Genomic DNA, 14,071 nt, shown 5'->3' on the forward strand with positions numbered 1-14,071 from the left:
GGTCTATGATTTCTTACAACCAGAAGTTCTGCAAAACCAAGGGGATGAAAATAAGCTGAGGTTGAGTCTCATTATTTTAGCAGCACAGACATCAAGATGCAAGATCTTGGACTGTTTCTAGTGAGTAATTCTAGATTCTGCAACTTGATCTACTGTGAAATTTCATAAGCAGAGAAATCCAGGAGAGAACTTAATAAAAGACTACAGAATGCTGTTTAAGCTACAACAAAGTGCTAAGATTTTATCTTTCTAACATCTGAGAAAGAATGGTGTAAATTAATTATTTGCCACAACAGCATGAAATTATAGCCTTCTGTAGCATACAATCTTAAATTATGCTACAAGGCCAGACCATTTTATTGTGCGGTTGATATCCTGTTGGAAAAAATCCAAACGATATTTCTCTTCTCTGCTCAACGAAACCATTATGTCGATTGAATCGGAGCCAATATGTACACCCATGAGATATCTTTCCTTAACCTTATTTGTAATTTAGTTAGGAGAGAACTGCATTTACAATGCCATAGATAAGCTACAGCAAGGGCCCCATCTTAAAGCTGCTATTTTAGGAGCGTTAAGTCCACTTAAAGCTGGCTGTCTTGAAACGAAACATTATTCTGATCCTGAAGACAGGATAAACCTTTCCACAGAAAATTTGGTGGAGGAAAAATACTACTATCTTTGGTTGGGACAAAAAAAGGAATAATGGCTTTAGATATTTATTAGTAAAAAAACCCTAAAATCTCTAACCCAGAATTCCAGTAAGTACTCAGCTCAATTATTCTGGCTAAGGCATCTGAAAGAAAATTACTAGATTTCAACATTTACTTCTATATTCCCTTTCCTGAACCAAATACACATTTAAGACTTATTTAGCCCTTCACGCTGGGTGCAGACATGCAATCCTGAAGGCGAACTCTATTTGGGTTAGCATAGGAACCCCTGTTAATTGCCATTTGTCACTGTTCAAGCCAACAGAAATCTTGTCAACGATGTGTTGAATCAAGCAGAATCAAGCCACAGATTCTTTCATACTCAGTTAATATAAATGCTATCAATGCCTATCTTCATAAGATAGGCCATTTTATGTCACTGCAAGCAAATAAATGCTAAAACAAATACGAAGTCATAAATATACATTCAGGTAATTATGTCAACACACTTTACTGGTGGCCACATGCTATTTCAGAAAAACTAGCAGAGAAAATCCTAACATGATAGCATGTGGCTCTTCAAGTGAATCAGAGTCCCAATAAACCTCTGTAAACTAATCCAAAATTAATCATTTACATTCCAGTAAAATGCTGTCCCTTCATCTAAATACTAATGAGTTTCTGGTAGCTTACACAACCATCAAACTTCTGACTCTTATAAAACATCTCCACATGGCAAGGTCAGATGGAGAGATTAACAACTAATACATTAATCCACTAGTTTCACGCCAATCCATCGCAGACGTCCTTATAGAAAAAGCTGGGCACAGAGTTCTACATCCTGAAGATAATATGCAGATGACTTCTGTGAATCACAGAATCACAGAACAGTTTGGGTTGGAAGGGACCTTAACAATCATCCAGTTCCAACCCCCCTGCCATAGGCAGGGACACCCTCCACTAGACCAGGTTGCCCAAAGCCCCATCCAACCTGGCCTTAAGCACTTCCAGGGAGGGGGCATCCAAAACTTCTCTGGGCAACCTATGCCAGTGCCTCAGCACTCTCATTGAGAAGAATTTCTTCCTAATATCTAATCTAAATCTACTCTCCGTCAGCTTAAAGCCATTACCCCTTGTCCTATCACTCCGTGCCCTTGTAAACAGTCCCTCTCCAGCTTTCTGGTAGGCCCCTTTAGGTACTGGAAGACTGCAATAAGGTGTCCCTGGAGCCTTCTCTTCTCCAGGCTGAACAACCCCAACTCTCTCAGCCTGTCTTCATAGGAGAGGTGCTCCAGCCCTCTGATCACCTTCGTGAAGCCCAAGTTCTCTTACTTAACAGAAAGACACTGTGACACTCCACATATTTTATGGAGTCCAGACTTCTCCTAAGTGTGTGTAGTCAAATTAATATCAAAGTCAGGTACTCTTAACAGACATTCATTAACTAATATAATGATAAACCATATTGTATGTTACATATTCATAAATGTTTGGCACTTGATTTACACACTGTCACAGCAGAACAGACCCATGACAGACACTGTGGAGCCTAGATATCTTAGTGATAGTAGAGGTGAAATGCATCAGGTCAGCTTGTGCACCCACTGTCTATGATAATCTGATGAATATACTTGTATACTCTTACTAGCTTTTGTCTATTTTGTCAGCTTAAATGATGCACATCCAAGTATTAAAATGTATTTAAATCTGTACTATACAGCAGTCCCAATTTTAGTGATTTTTAGCCACTACTATAATAAAATGATAGAATTGACTTAAAGAAGATTCATATATTGCTCTTTAAAGCATTTTTTTCTTTTTGTTCTGATGAAAAATAGTTTTATGTTCATGACTTTATAGTGTAAAATGAAAAATTAAACTCGACTGCAAAATGTCCTTTGTGCTGCTTTAACAATACGTAAATGTGAGGTACTTTGTGACAGTCCAAGTATGTGAGACCTCACACTAATTCATACCATAAATTACTGACAAACACAAACCGAATAATCTATTAACTACTGTCAGATGTTGCAGTCTTGCTAGCATTTGGCATTATCTAGAAAGAACAGTCATAGGCATATTGTATAAACTGATTCACTCAAAGTAAGGGTACAGATAATGTTTCAAGAATAAACTTAACATGAGATAGTTTAGTATTTTTCATGATTTGCCCTGAAGAAATTTAAATTTATTATTAAGATTAGAAGTAGAATCAATATATTAGAATACTTACATGCCAGAATGTGCCTTAGTGATTTTTCTACTATTTAAATTTTATAATACGTAATATACTCTGTAATATTGTGTAATTTCTAAAGGATAGCAATATATTACTTAAAGTGATACAACTATTTTAACAGGGAAGAAAAATGTCTTTTTTTTTTCTGCTTTTTTCTTTTCAACATTAATTACAGAATTGTTGAGATTGGAACAGACCTCTAGACATCGTCTAGTCCAACTCCCTTGTTGAAAACAGGGCCAGCTAGAGCAGGTTGCTCAGGGCTGTATCCAGTCAGGTTTTGAGTACCTCCAAGGACGGAGACTCCACAACATCGCTGGGAAACCTTTTCCAGAGTTTGATCACCGTCACTTTAAAAATTTCTGGCTCATGTTTAAATGGAATTTCCTGTATTTTAATTTGTGCCCATTGCCTCTTCTCCTGTCACTGAGCACTACTGAGAAGGGTCTGCTCTGTCTTCTTTACATCTCCACCGATCATGTATTTACAGACATTGGTAAGATCTCCCCTGAGCTTTCTCTCCTCCACGCTGAACAGTCCCAGCTCTCTCAGCTTCTCTTCATCTGTCACCCCTTAATCATCTTTGTGGCCCTTCACTGAGCTTGCTCCAGGATGTCCACAACTCTCTTTTACTGGGGTGCCCAGGACTGGGCATAGCACTCCAGATGTGGTCTCAACCAGTGCTGAGAACAGGAGAAGGACTGCTTCCCTCAACTTGCTGGTCAATGCTCTTTCTCATGCCGCCATTTCCACATCATCACCTTTCTAGGTGACTGAGGTGAGGCTGACTGGCCTGTAGTTCTCCAGATCCACTTTCTTGCCCTTCTGGAAGACAGGATTGGCATTTGCTTTCTTCTAGTTCCCAGCAACCTCCCCTGATCACCATGACCTCTCAAAGATAATTGAGAGTGGCCTTACAACGATATCTGCCACCTCCCTCAGCATTCACACATGCACCCTATCAGATCCCATAGAATCAGGTACGTCCATTTTATTTAGATATTCCCTAAAGTGATCCTCCTCCATCAAGGTTGTCTTCCTTGCTCCAGATTCCCCCACTGGACTCTGGGAACCGTGATTGCTGAGGTCAATCAGCAGACTGCCAGGAAAGAAAAGAAAGGGGGGGAAAAAAAAAGGGGAAAAAAAAAAAAGCAGCATCCTTTTCTGTGTCCATTGTCACCAAATGCCTACCCCATGTGGCAGCAGACTCGCATTTGTCGCAATTTCCTGTTTGCTGATGAGATACCTACAGAAGCCCTTCTTTTTGCCTTTCACATACCTTGCTAGCTTCAACTCCAGAAAGGCTTTGGCTTTCCTAATCCCATCCCTGCACATTTGGACAGTGTTTCTATATTCCACCAGGGTCACCTGTTCCTGCTTCCCCCTCTTGTATGCCTCCTTGTTATATTCAGTTTTAGTTAGGGGCTCCTTGCTCATGTACGCATGCTTCCTGCCACTCCTGCTTCTGCTCATTGGGATGGACCGTCCTTGAGCTTGGAGGAAGCAATTCTTGAAAATCACCAGCTCTCCATGACCCTCTTCTCTCCATGACCATATTTTCTATGGGATTTTTCCAAGCAAGTTCCTGAACAGGACGAAACCTGCTCTCCTAAGTTCAGTGTTGTGATCCTGCTTTTTTTTCCCTCCTCTCAGGATCCTGAACTCCACCATCCCATGGTCATTGCAGGCAAAGCTGCCCCCAGCCTTCACGTCCCTGACCAGTTCTCCCTTGTTTGTATGTATCAGGTCCAGCAAAGAGCTTCCCATTGTCAGCTCCTCTACCAGCTGTGTCAGGAACTTCAGGAAGTTAACAATCCTCTCCAGAAACCCCCTTGACTGTCTGTGCCCTGCTGTGTTGCCCTTCCAGCAGATTTCATGGTGGTTCAAGTCTCCCTATGAGACCAGGGCCTGGAAGCATACGGCTTCTTCCAACTGCCTGAAGAACGTCACACACTTCTTCCTGATCAGATGACCAACACAACATTGCCCACCTTGGTCTCCCTTTTTAATCTTCACTCATTAGGTCTCAGCTGACTAATCATCAGTCCTCAGGCAAAACTTCATGGGTTCCTCCTGCTCTCTTCCCTCCTCGTCATCCCAGCCTGTCCCTCCTCGTCATCCCAGCCTGTGCTCCCTCAAAAGCCTGTATCCATTGCAGCACTCCAGAGATGTAAGCTATCCCACTACAACTCTGCGATCCCAATGACATCATAGACCTGCAATTATACACAGGCCTTGAATTCCTTCCATATTAAGCCAAGAATTGTTTTAAAGTCTGTTATAATTAGCATCTTTAAAATAACCCAGTAATGCTGTTGCCCCAAAGAATAATCACATACACAAAAGAACTCCTTCAACAACAACAGAGGAAAGGAAGAAACAATCCTGTGCGTTTTATTGGTATTGAGGTACAGTCCCATTACAATTGGCTAAATATGACTGTTTTGGGTTTTTTTACTGAAATGCAACATATAAAAAATCATATAAAAAAGATGATTGGTCAGCTGTAAATAAAAAAACCTGGTCACAAAAGTTTAAAAAAAAAAAGCAGCCTGTTTTGGACATGTAACTACCTATAACTTCATATTTATGGCCCAGTTCACTCAAGATCATAGGAATAGTTTTGTTTTCTGTACTATAACTGCTTTCTGCACAAGGATCCAACACAGGGGTTGTTCTTGGGCTTATAAATTACTATAGGCAAAGAGGCATGTGACTGACAAGATACAGGTCTCTTACTCTTCTTCGTGGTAAGAACACTGTCTTCCTTTGGAGGAGGCACATGTACAGGTTTCCAAGGAATGGGGTTACAATATGCTGGAGCTGGATACGAATTTCCATCAGCATGCCCTAGAACATTTAAGAAAAAGCATATAACTAAAAAGGAATATTCACACTACAAGCTTTACAATGCAAGCAGTTATAATAATCATCTGGACTAACGAAGACATGACAGCGTCTTCAGAAGATGACAGCATAGGCACATCACATAATTTAAATGATTCAAAGTAGTAGATCTTTTTTTTTTACCAATAACTGGCATATTCTTCATCTCTATTTAAAATAAGCAGGTAATATTCAGAATGCTCAGTCATTTGTATACTTAAAAGCTGTAAATGTCTATGAATTGGCTACTTTGCATTATTTCAAAGCATTTATAAAAACTTCCTGTCACCACATATACAAAGCTCACGTATTTTTCCATCTTTGCTTAACTGTTATTCTTCATTTTATTGAGGAGAAAAATACACTAATTATCCACATATACATTAATAATCTGCAATTAATAACCTCGGGCCCATAAAGCAATATCAGTAAACCTAAAAAGCAACAGAAGGAACATGTTGCCCTATCAGTCATTTGTCTGTAATGAAATTTCAGTGCGTACATCATGTGGTTGGGTAAAACAAAGTCTGTAACATATTCTATTGCATGAATACTACTGAGTACAGAAATATTTTTCAAAAATCACTTAAGTAATGAAGTAATGAAGGTCCAAAATAAACCACAAAGGCAAAGTGTATCAGCATCTATAAGCAGATGTCACCAAAAAAGCAAAGGTTGTTCACCTGCTTCATACATTTTCTTAAACACTCAGAGCCTGGAATTTAGGTAATTTAATAAAAAAAAAAAAAAAAAAAAGGCAAAAGTATATGTATATATTTAAAGAAAATTTAATTAAGCACTCAAATGTAAAATGCAATACTATTTCTTACTGCTTTTCTGCTTTTGTACCACGTGGGATGACAAAAAATACAACAATAAAGTGGGACTCTCAAAACACCACACTCTCAACAGCATTCTCTTTAACACTTCCCTTTAAAACAAAAAAGGAATAGGATTACAGAAGCCAAGAAGGTGTGATGCACATGTAAAGCAAATGAAAAGGAAGTCTTAGCTCAGAACACAGGTCAAGTCCCGTGTCTCCTTTTTCAGAAAGGACTTCTGTCAGCCTCTTATTAATCTCTGTGTCTCAAAACCCCGCCTCTTTTCTAAGGGGGATTCAGGTGCGGTACGGTGGCACACACCTTCTGTAACACAAACGCTAACTTCACAAGGATGCTAACATAACTGATTTGCTTCACAGGAATCAGTAACTGGCTCTAGTGGTTCCTATGCCTGGTAAGGAAAATGAGATCAAAATCAGTTATAATTTGGTATGCCACATTATTCTCTCAAATAACATAATTTTCCTCCCAAATAACATGAAGGGCTACAAAAAATGCACAAAGAGTCTCAGAGTAAAAGCTTCTCTGACTTCTACCAGATGAGATATTCATTCCCATGTGCCAAAATTAGATACTGGATGAAAATCTTAAACAGGCTTCATTTTACATTAAAGGATTAGAGGGAAGGAACCACAAACCTAAGTCACTACATATGTGAAGCAGAAGTACAAACCTGTAGACTTCCCATGTGCAAAGCCATAACCATTTAAAACAGGGCGTGGTTTATTTCTAGCATTATGTAGCCATTCCTTAAAGATCTTCTCTGATCTCTCTTTCTTCTCCTGTAGTTCAGCTTCCCTTTCTTTTTCTTTTTCCTAAAAATAAAAAAAAATCTAAGATGCTTATAGACAAAGCACTGCATGATCTATACAATACGGTAAATAAATCTTTTGCAGAATCCCAGACTGCTGAATATATTTCAAATATGTTTTCAAATACATTTAATCGGAAGTAAACCAGTATGTATAGGCATGGCATTTGGATTTAAACTAAGTTTAATTGATAAGAACCTATGTAATGAAGAAAAAAAAGAATGCATGTGGTTTAATCTGTCTGATGGCTTTCATCTCCTTGGGTTTCAAGGTCCTCGTGCTGTGCATTTTAGTGGCTCAGAGACACAGAATCAGTTTGTTAAGCAGGAAATCACCACCACCAGTACAGAATATTTAAGTGTGTTTTAATTATATGGGAAACTTTGAAAGACTGCAAAAATAAGGTCATTAAGGCCTGAAAATGGATCTGATACACCTTACGGTATTTTAAAGTGAATCCAAAGAAATTATTGTATGTACTTATGAAATACTTACAAATGTGTTCTGCGCTTTAAGAACAGCCACTGTAATTATAGTGGTGTGGTGGGTTGACCCTGGCTGGAGGCCAGGTGCCCACCAGAGCCACTCTATCACTTCCCTCATTCACTAAACAGGGGAGAAAAGGCATAACAAAATGCTTGCAGGTCGAGATAAGGACAGGGAGAGATCACTCACTAATTGTTGTCACGAGCAAAACAGACCAAACTTAGAGAGGGAATTCATCTAATTTATTACTAGGCAAAACAGAGTAGAGGAATGAGAAAATAAAATCAACTCTTAAAACACCTCCCCCCACCCCTCCCATCTTCCCGGGCTCAACTTCACTCCTGGCTTCAACCTTCCCCCCCTCAGCGGCACAGGGGGACGGGGAATGGGGGTTACGGTCAGTTCATCTCACAGTGTTTCTGCCGCTTCTTCATCCTCAGGGGGAGGACTCCTCCTCATTGTTCCCCTGCTCCAGCATGGAGTCCCTCTCACGGGGTGCAGACCTTCAGGAGCAAACTGCTCCAGCGTGGGGTCCCCCACGGGGTCACAAGTCCTGCCAGCAAACCTGCTCTGGCATGGGCTCCCCTCTTCACGGGTCCACCGGTCCGGCCAGGAACTTGCTCCAGCGTGGGCTTCCCACGGGCCGCAGCCTCCTTCAGGTGCCTCCACCTGCTCCGGCGTGGGGTCCTCCACGGGCTGCAGGTGGAATCGCTACACCCCCTCATCCTTCCTCCATGGGCTGCAGGGGGACAGCCTGCTTCACCATGGTCTTCACCATGGGCTGCAGGGGGATCTCTGTTCCAGCGCCTAGAGCACCTCCTCCCCCTCCATCTGCACTGACCTTGGTGTCCGCAGAGTTTCTTACATCTTCTCACTCCTCTCTCCGGCTGCAAAAGCTCTCTCTAAGTGTTTTTCTTCTTCTTAAATATGTTATCAGAGAGGCGCTGATTGGCTTGGCCTTGGCCAGCAGCAGGCCCGTCTTAGAGCCGGCTGGCATTGGCTCTGTCAGACACAGGGGGAGCTTCTAGCAGCTTCTCACAGAAGCCACCCCTGTAGCCCCCCCGCTACCAAAACCTTGCCACGCAAACCCAACACAAGTGGGAATTTAGATAAATTGTTCTCACCACAATTCTCCATCACACTTAGATACAACAGTAGTGTATACTCTTGTAATATTACATATTCCACTGAAAAATTACACTGTAATGTTAATTAAAATACAACCAATAGTCTTCACAGATATCTGGTCACACATTTCACAGTTTTCAGGCATAATCATTACTAATATGTGATATTTCAGAGGAATTCTGGATGATTCCTGCAAGCGTAGCCTTGTTAGAGCGTTTGTTCTAATGAACTAGAGGACCTCAAAGCCCATACTTTAGGAAGCTTACAATAAGTAAGAGGTCTTCTGAAGCTCACTACAAAAACACATAGGTGATTAATTAATATGAAATAACATTAAAATTAGAACTCCCAGCATCAGATTGGTACAGATATGAAGAAAAATGCTTTTAATTAGAAATATGTGCACTAGTGGTGCTGGGAGAAAAATGCACATAATGTCACCTATTTTCTGTCTGGATCACCCTGCAACAGACTGAGTAACAAAGGTACACTGTGCGGTTTGTATTTCTCTTTCCCTTATCATATCACAGTTGCAGTGGGTTTGCAAAGACTATTAACAAAAACGCATTAATAGGCGTCTTGCTTTGCAGACCATACCTCAATGTCTTCAATGCACTAACATAACAACTTTTGAAAGTTTTTTTCACGTACAAGACTGCCATTTGATAAACTCTAATCAATTTAATCAACCAATATATTTAGTATAAGTTACAGATTAGGTAACCCCATCCAAATAATAGATCAGCTGATTAATACCTTCTCTTTTTTCTTCTTTTCTGCCTCTTCAGCTCGCTTCTTCTTTAACCATTCTTTATACTTTACTTCGGCCTTTTCTTGTAACTGCATTTTTTCTAGTTCCCTTGTGGCTTTTTCTGCCATTTCTTTGCTCAGCTTTCGTTCCCTTTCCCTTCTTTCCTACATGACACAGATCAAAGAAACAGAACAGAAACTTTTTGGTATATTTCAATGGGCAATTCTTTTGAGGTATAGAGTTAATTTTATGACATAATTACAAATAAAATTACCATAACCCTGAAAAAAAATATCGTATCGTAAGCTCTTTGAAAACAGAACCTATTCACTGATAGGTTCCAGATAAAATAGTTTTAAACATATAAACTTGTCACAAAACATGATAAAAAGTTTACTTTCAGGACTCCTTATGCTATTATGTTTACTACTCTGTTTTGTTTATTCAGGCATTTTTGAAAACACTTCATACGCTTCTCAATATTTCTTGGAAAGAAATAGATGTTGCAATTCTTGACAACGGTGTGTTAGTTTTACTATTCAGTGGATCCAGAGCAAACAACAGTTCCAAATGGAAGTCAGGCAAACTGCCCCCTTCTAAGAGTCACTGAGATATGCAGATTGTTCAGTACACTTAAGCATAAATTGATACGAAAATAAGTTCACATAAAAATCCAGTTCATGTTTTGTGGTATTCTCTACAATTTTTAAATTCTTTAGTTTATTTGTATATGGATGAATCAATCTACGTATCGGATCATATGGATATGAATCAATCTACACATTTCTCCTCTTCAAACGATGGAAGGGAAAATGAGAAAACACATTCCGGGGTAGGCGAAAAGTGGTAACTGAGTGTGAAGCGAAATTGCTACTGGTATAATTTGGAAGATACAATACACAAAGACATCATTCACTTCCTTGTCTTTTCAGCGTGTGCATATCTAACGGTACAAAACAATGTTTTGGGCACCATTCTCTACGCGAACAAGCACATATCGATGGCTTTTTCTTGATCTGAAGAGGGAGGTATTTTCATTTGAAGACTAACAATAGCTCTCACTTCCCTTCCCTGTAACCTTTATGAAATGTCTGGGATTCTACTGATTCGATACTAATTCTGCTTAGCTTTGCTTGGCTCTGAAGAACCTGCATACACACGTAGAGGCAAAAATCTTTCCTAGACAAGCTGTGAACATGACTTGCAGGACAGGGAGAAGACCTGAACTCAGTTTTCACTTTATAGAAAAGAACTGTTGAATAAAAATGTTTTTCTTTTAAGAAATCTTTTTCTTGTGTGTTCCCCTGCATACTCCTCTTGAACAAAGGAGACATGTAGTTTAGCAGGAACTTAGGCTCACTCAGAATTATTATAGTTGGCAGTATGGATGTCAAATGCCTAGGACTATAACTGCAAAGTATAATAAATAAATGGAAAAGAGGAAAAATCGCATATACAAGAAGAGCATGAAGATACTCCTCTTCCCATTTTACCTCTTAGAAGCACAAAAAGGCAGAAAAATAGAGCTAGATCCACCCTGCTCCTCCCATGGGCCCCCCACCCCTTTTTTCCAGATTATTGCACTTCTGGAAACTCCAATTATGCATAATGAAGCAGAAGCCATAGTACTGGAGCTGGGAACCAGCAGAATTCTCTCAGTCTGGTCTAAACAGGATTTCTGCCGGTTCAGTCCTTGTCCTCCATACCAAAACTCACTAGTAGTCCAATAAAGTAGCACCATGCAGAGTAAAAATTTTAGCTTATATTGCCCTGAAAAACACTAACTAATTTCTGCCATTTATTGGATGAGATGACAAGGTGCAAAAACAGGGCCAATAAAGAGAAAATGCATTGCTTTCAGGTTAAAGCACTCGCCAATTTTTTGTAAGACACAGTACTGGATAATAAATGCTTTCATGTTTGAATCCTTATCCACACTACATGAAATTGTCTCAATAAAGAAATCATTCTATGCATAATCTTAGCTTAGTCTTGGCATTCATTTTCTCCAAGTATGTCATAATGCTCAACTGCAGACTTCTTATCAGAAGAAGCCAGTTTACAGAATTGCCTGAGTTAGTGTGCCCCATTCTGTATCTGCCAACACTAGAATTACTACAATTTTAACATTGGCAGCTAAATTATGCATTAACTGTGGGGTTTTTCCCCCTCCTTTTGCAAGCTATGCCTTATTAACCACCATAATCTCCAAGGTGGATGTTTCTTCATGTAAACCGTGACGATACTTGCAGCACCACTGTTTTAATATGCTCTTGTCCAATATTCTTATCTGACAACAAAGAGTTATTTGTGTACACACTGCACACAATTTCACAAAACAATTAGCTATTAACTATATTTTCTCTTTGGTATTTTTTTTCAGTTCACTTTTAATACATTCTAGTGAACATCAGCTGAATCTGTTCGCAGTGTAGGGAAAATGGTCAGATATGAACACACTCCAATTTCAACATATATTCTGGAATGTAAAACCTCATAGGGCTACAAAAGAATGGAAGTCTTCATTAATGTGATTTCACAACACTGCTTGTAAGGCCTGTACATGTGATAAAACTATTATTTACAACTAAGACCAATGAAAAAAAGAATTTCATTCTGCAAAATAAAAAGTTGACATTCTGAAATGTCTTTGTACTAGCAAAGAATGGAAACAAGATCTTTCTTAGCATGAAACAAACCGTTCCATGCTTAAATACATTAAAAAGGAAAAATAATCTATTTTTGGTAAATTATGCAGATCCTAAGTACCACTTGCCTGAAAAACAAATGAACAATTGTCTAAGCTTTTCCTCCTCCTTCATCTAAAATTCATCTTAATCTCTTCTATTCAGAGCTGTTCCTCTGTCCCTTCATTACCAAATATTCCCCACACGCATCTCTCAACAACTCCTGTTTCGAGACAATGGTAGTCTGGGACACATAAAAAACATTAATGTAGATGACAGACATGCTAAAACAGTGAGTTAAAACCACTGGCAAAGAAGGCTTACAATGATTTCACATCTTTTGTTGTTTGCTGGTTTATCTCCATTGCACATGAAAGTTACAAAACTAAGGATCTTTCAAAGCTACAGTCTTTAGCTGAGGGTCTTATCATATAAAAAGCATGAAAATAAATACAGGAGAAAACTCAAAAATGGGCCCCTTCCATACCAAGGGGAATTGTTCAATAATGGACAACAATTACAAGCAGAAAATACACTAAAAACCTTTCTAAAGACTGTAATTAAAAGGCAGGAAAGCTTCTTAAATTATGTATCTTTAATCGCAACACTTCACATGAGTTTAGCTACTATCTAGGCTGACCCAAAGTTAAATTAGGCCCTATGTAAACAATGATATGGCACGCACACTACCATGAAAGCCATAACTATTGCTAGGTTTTACTTCCAGTGAGACATCCTTAAGATGGTGAGACTCCCTGCAGAATTGCGGACTATGCAGCTGCCTAGAAATTATTCTGCAGACAAATCAGAAATGCTTCCTCTTTCTCTCACGCACAGAACAGCTCTTCGTTCATAAAGTTAGTGTACACCACGTTCCCAGCTGCTTTAATAACCTGTTTCATGTCAAGCTCCTGTCAGCCTGGCCTTCCCAGCTTCCCCTCAGCCTCATTACTTTCCCTTATACAAGTCTATCAAAAATGTTAGGAATGTGCATATTAACGTACATGTTCTTCAATTCTCCTTTCACTCTCCCACCATGTATATATGGGGGGAGGGAAATTATGTAATTTGTTTATGCTTGGAGTTGTCAGATTGGTTTTTAAAAATTCTCTTTGATCTTGTGTTCAAACCAGACACGATCTATTCACTAAACCACTAGTAAATTTACATACACTTTAAAATATGATTACATGTATGACATAAATCAAGGTATTGATTGTAAACCATCCCATTACTCATTGCAAGAAAGGCTTGTTCTCCCGCCACCCCACCCAAGCACGTTATTACGGAGAAAGGATACAAATCTGCCCCTTGGGTACACTGCTCTGGGCTGTGATCCTATCAAGCCTCGGAACCTAATGAAGCCTGGGCTAGGTCAGTAGCTGGAAATCCCCCACCCAAAACAAATCCAGCCATACCACAAAGCAGTGATGGTGACTCAGGAGGCAGCATGAGTCTCACTGAGTCAGTACCAAACCAATGTCTCATCAGCAGAACTACTAACTTTTCAAGAAAAATCAGACCTATGTAGATGTGAAGAATTGCCAAAGGAATTTAAAATCTGAAGCATCAGCCCACTTTCTTCCT

General features: G+C 39.4%; 1 protein-coding gene across 3 annotated transcripts in view; it reads right to left on the minus strand.

The window, feature by feature from the left end:
• CCDC34 (coiled-coil domain containing 34) overlaps positions 1 to 14,071 on the minus strand; it is a 63,394-nt gene that overhangs the window by 34,054 nt on the left and 15,269 nt on the right. For 2 of the 3 annotated variants that reach the window (XM_054828772.1, XM_054828771.1), the window contains exons 4-6: positions 9,803 to 9,961; positions 7,294 to 7,435; positions 5,632 to 5,742 (exon numbers count right to left, since the gene is read on the minus strand). In XM_054828772.1, the coding sequence (XP_054684747.1) occupies positions 5,632 to 5,742; positions 7,294 to 7,435; positions 9,803 to 9,961 (412 nt within the window). Of the gene's footprint in view, positions 1 to 5,289; positions 5,743 to 7,293; positions 7,436 to 9,802; positions 9,962 to 14,071 lie in introns of those variants that run through there. The other variant, XM_054828774.1, reaches the window with a different exon arrangement.

This window comes from Grus americana, chromosome 5, assembly GCF_028858705.1.
Source record: "Grus americana isolate bGruAme1 chromosome 5, bGruAme1.mat, whole genome shotgun sequence".
Taxonomy (NCBI): Eukaryota; Metazoa; Chordata; class Aves; order Gruiformes; family Gruidae; genus Grus; species Grus americana.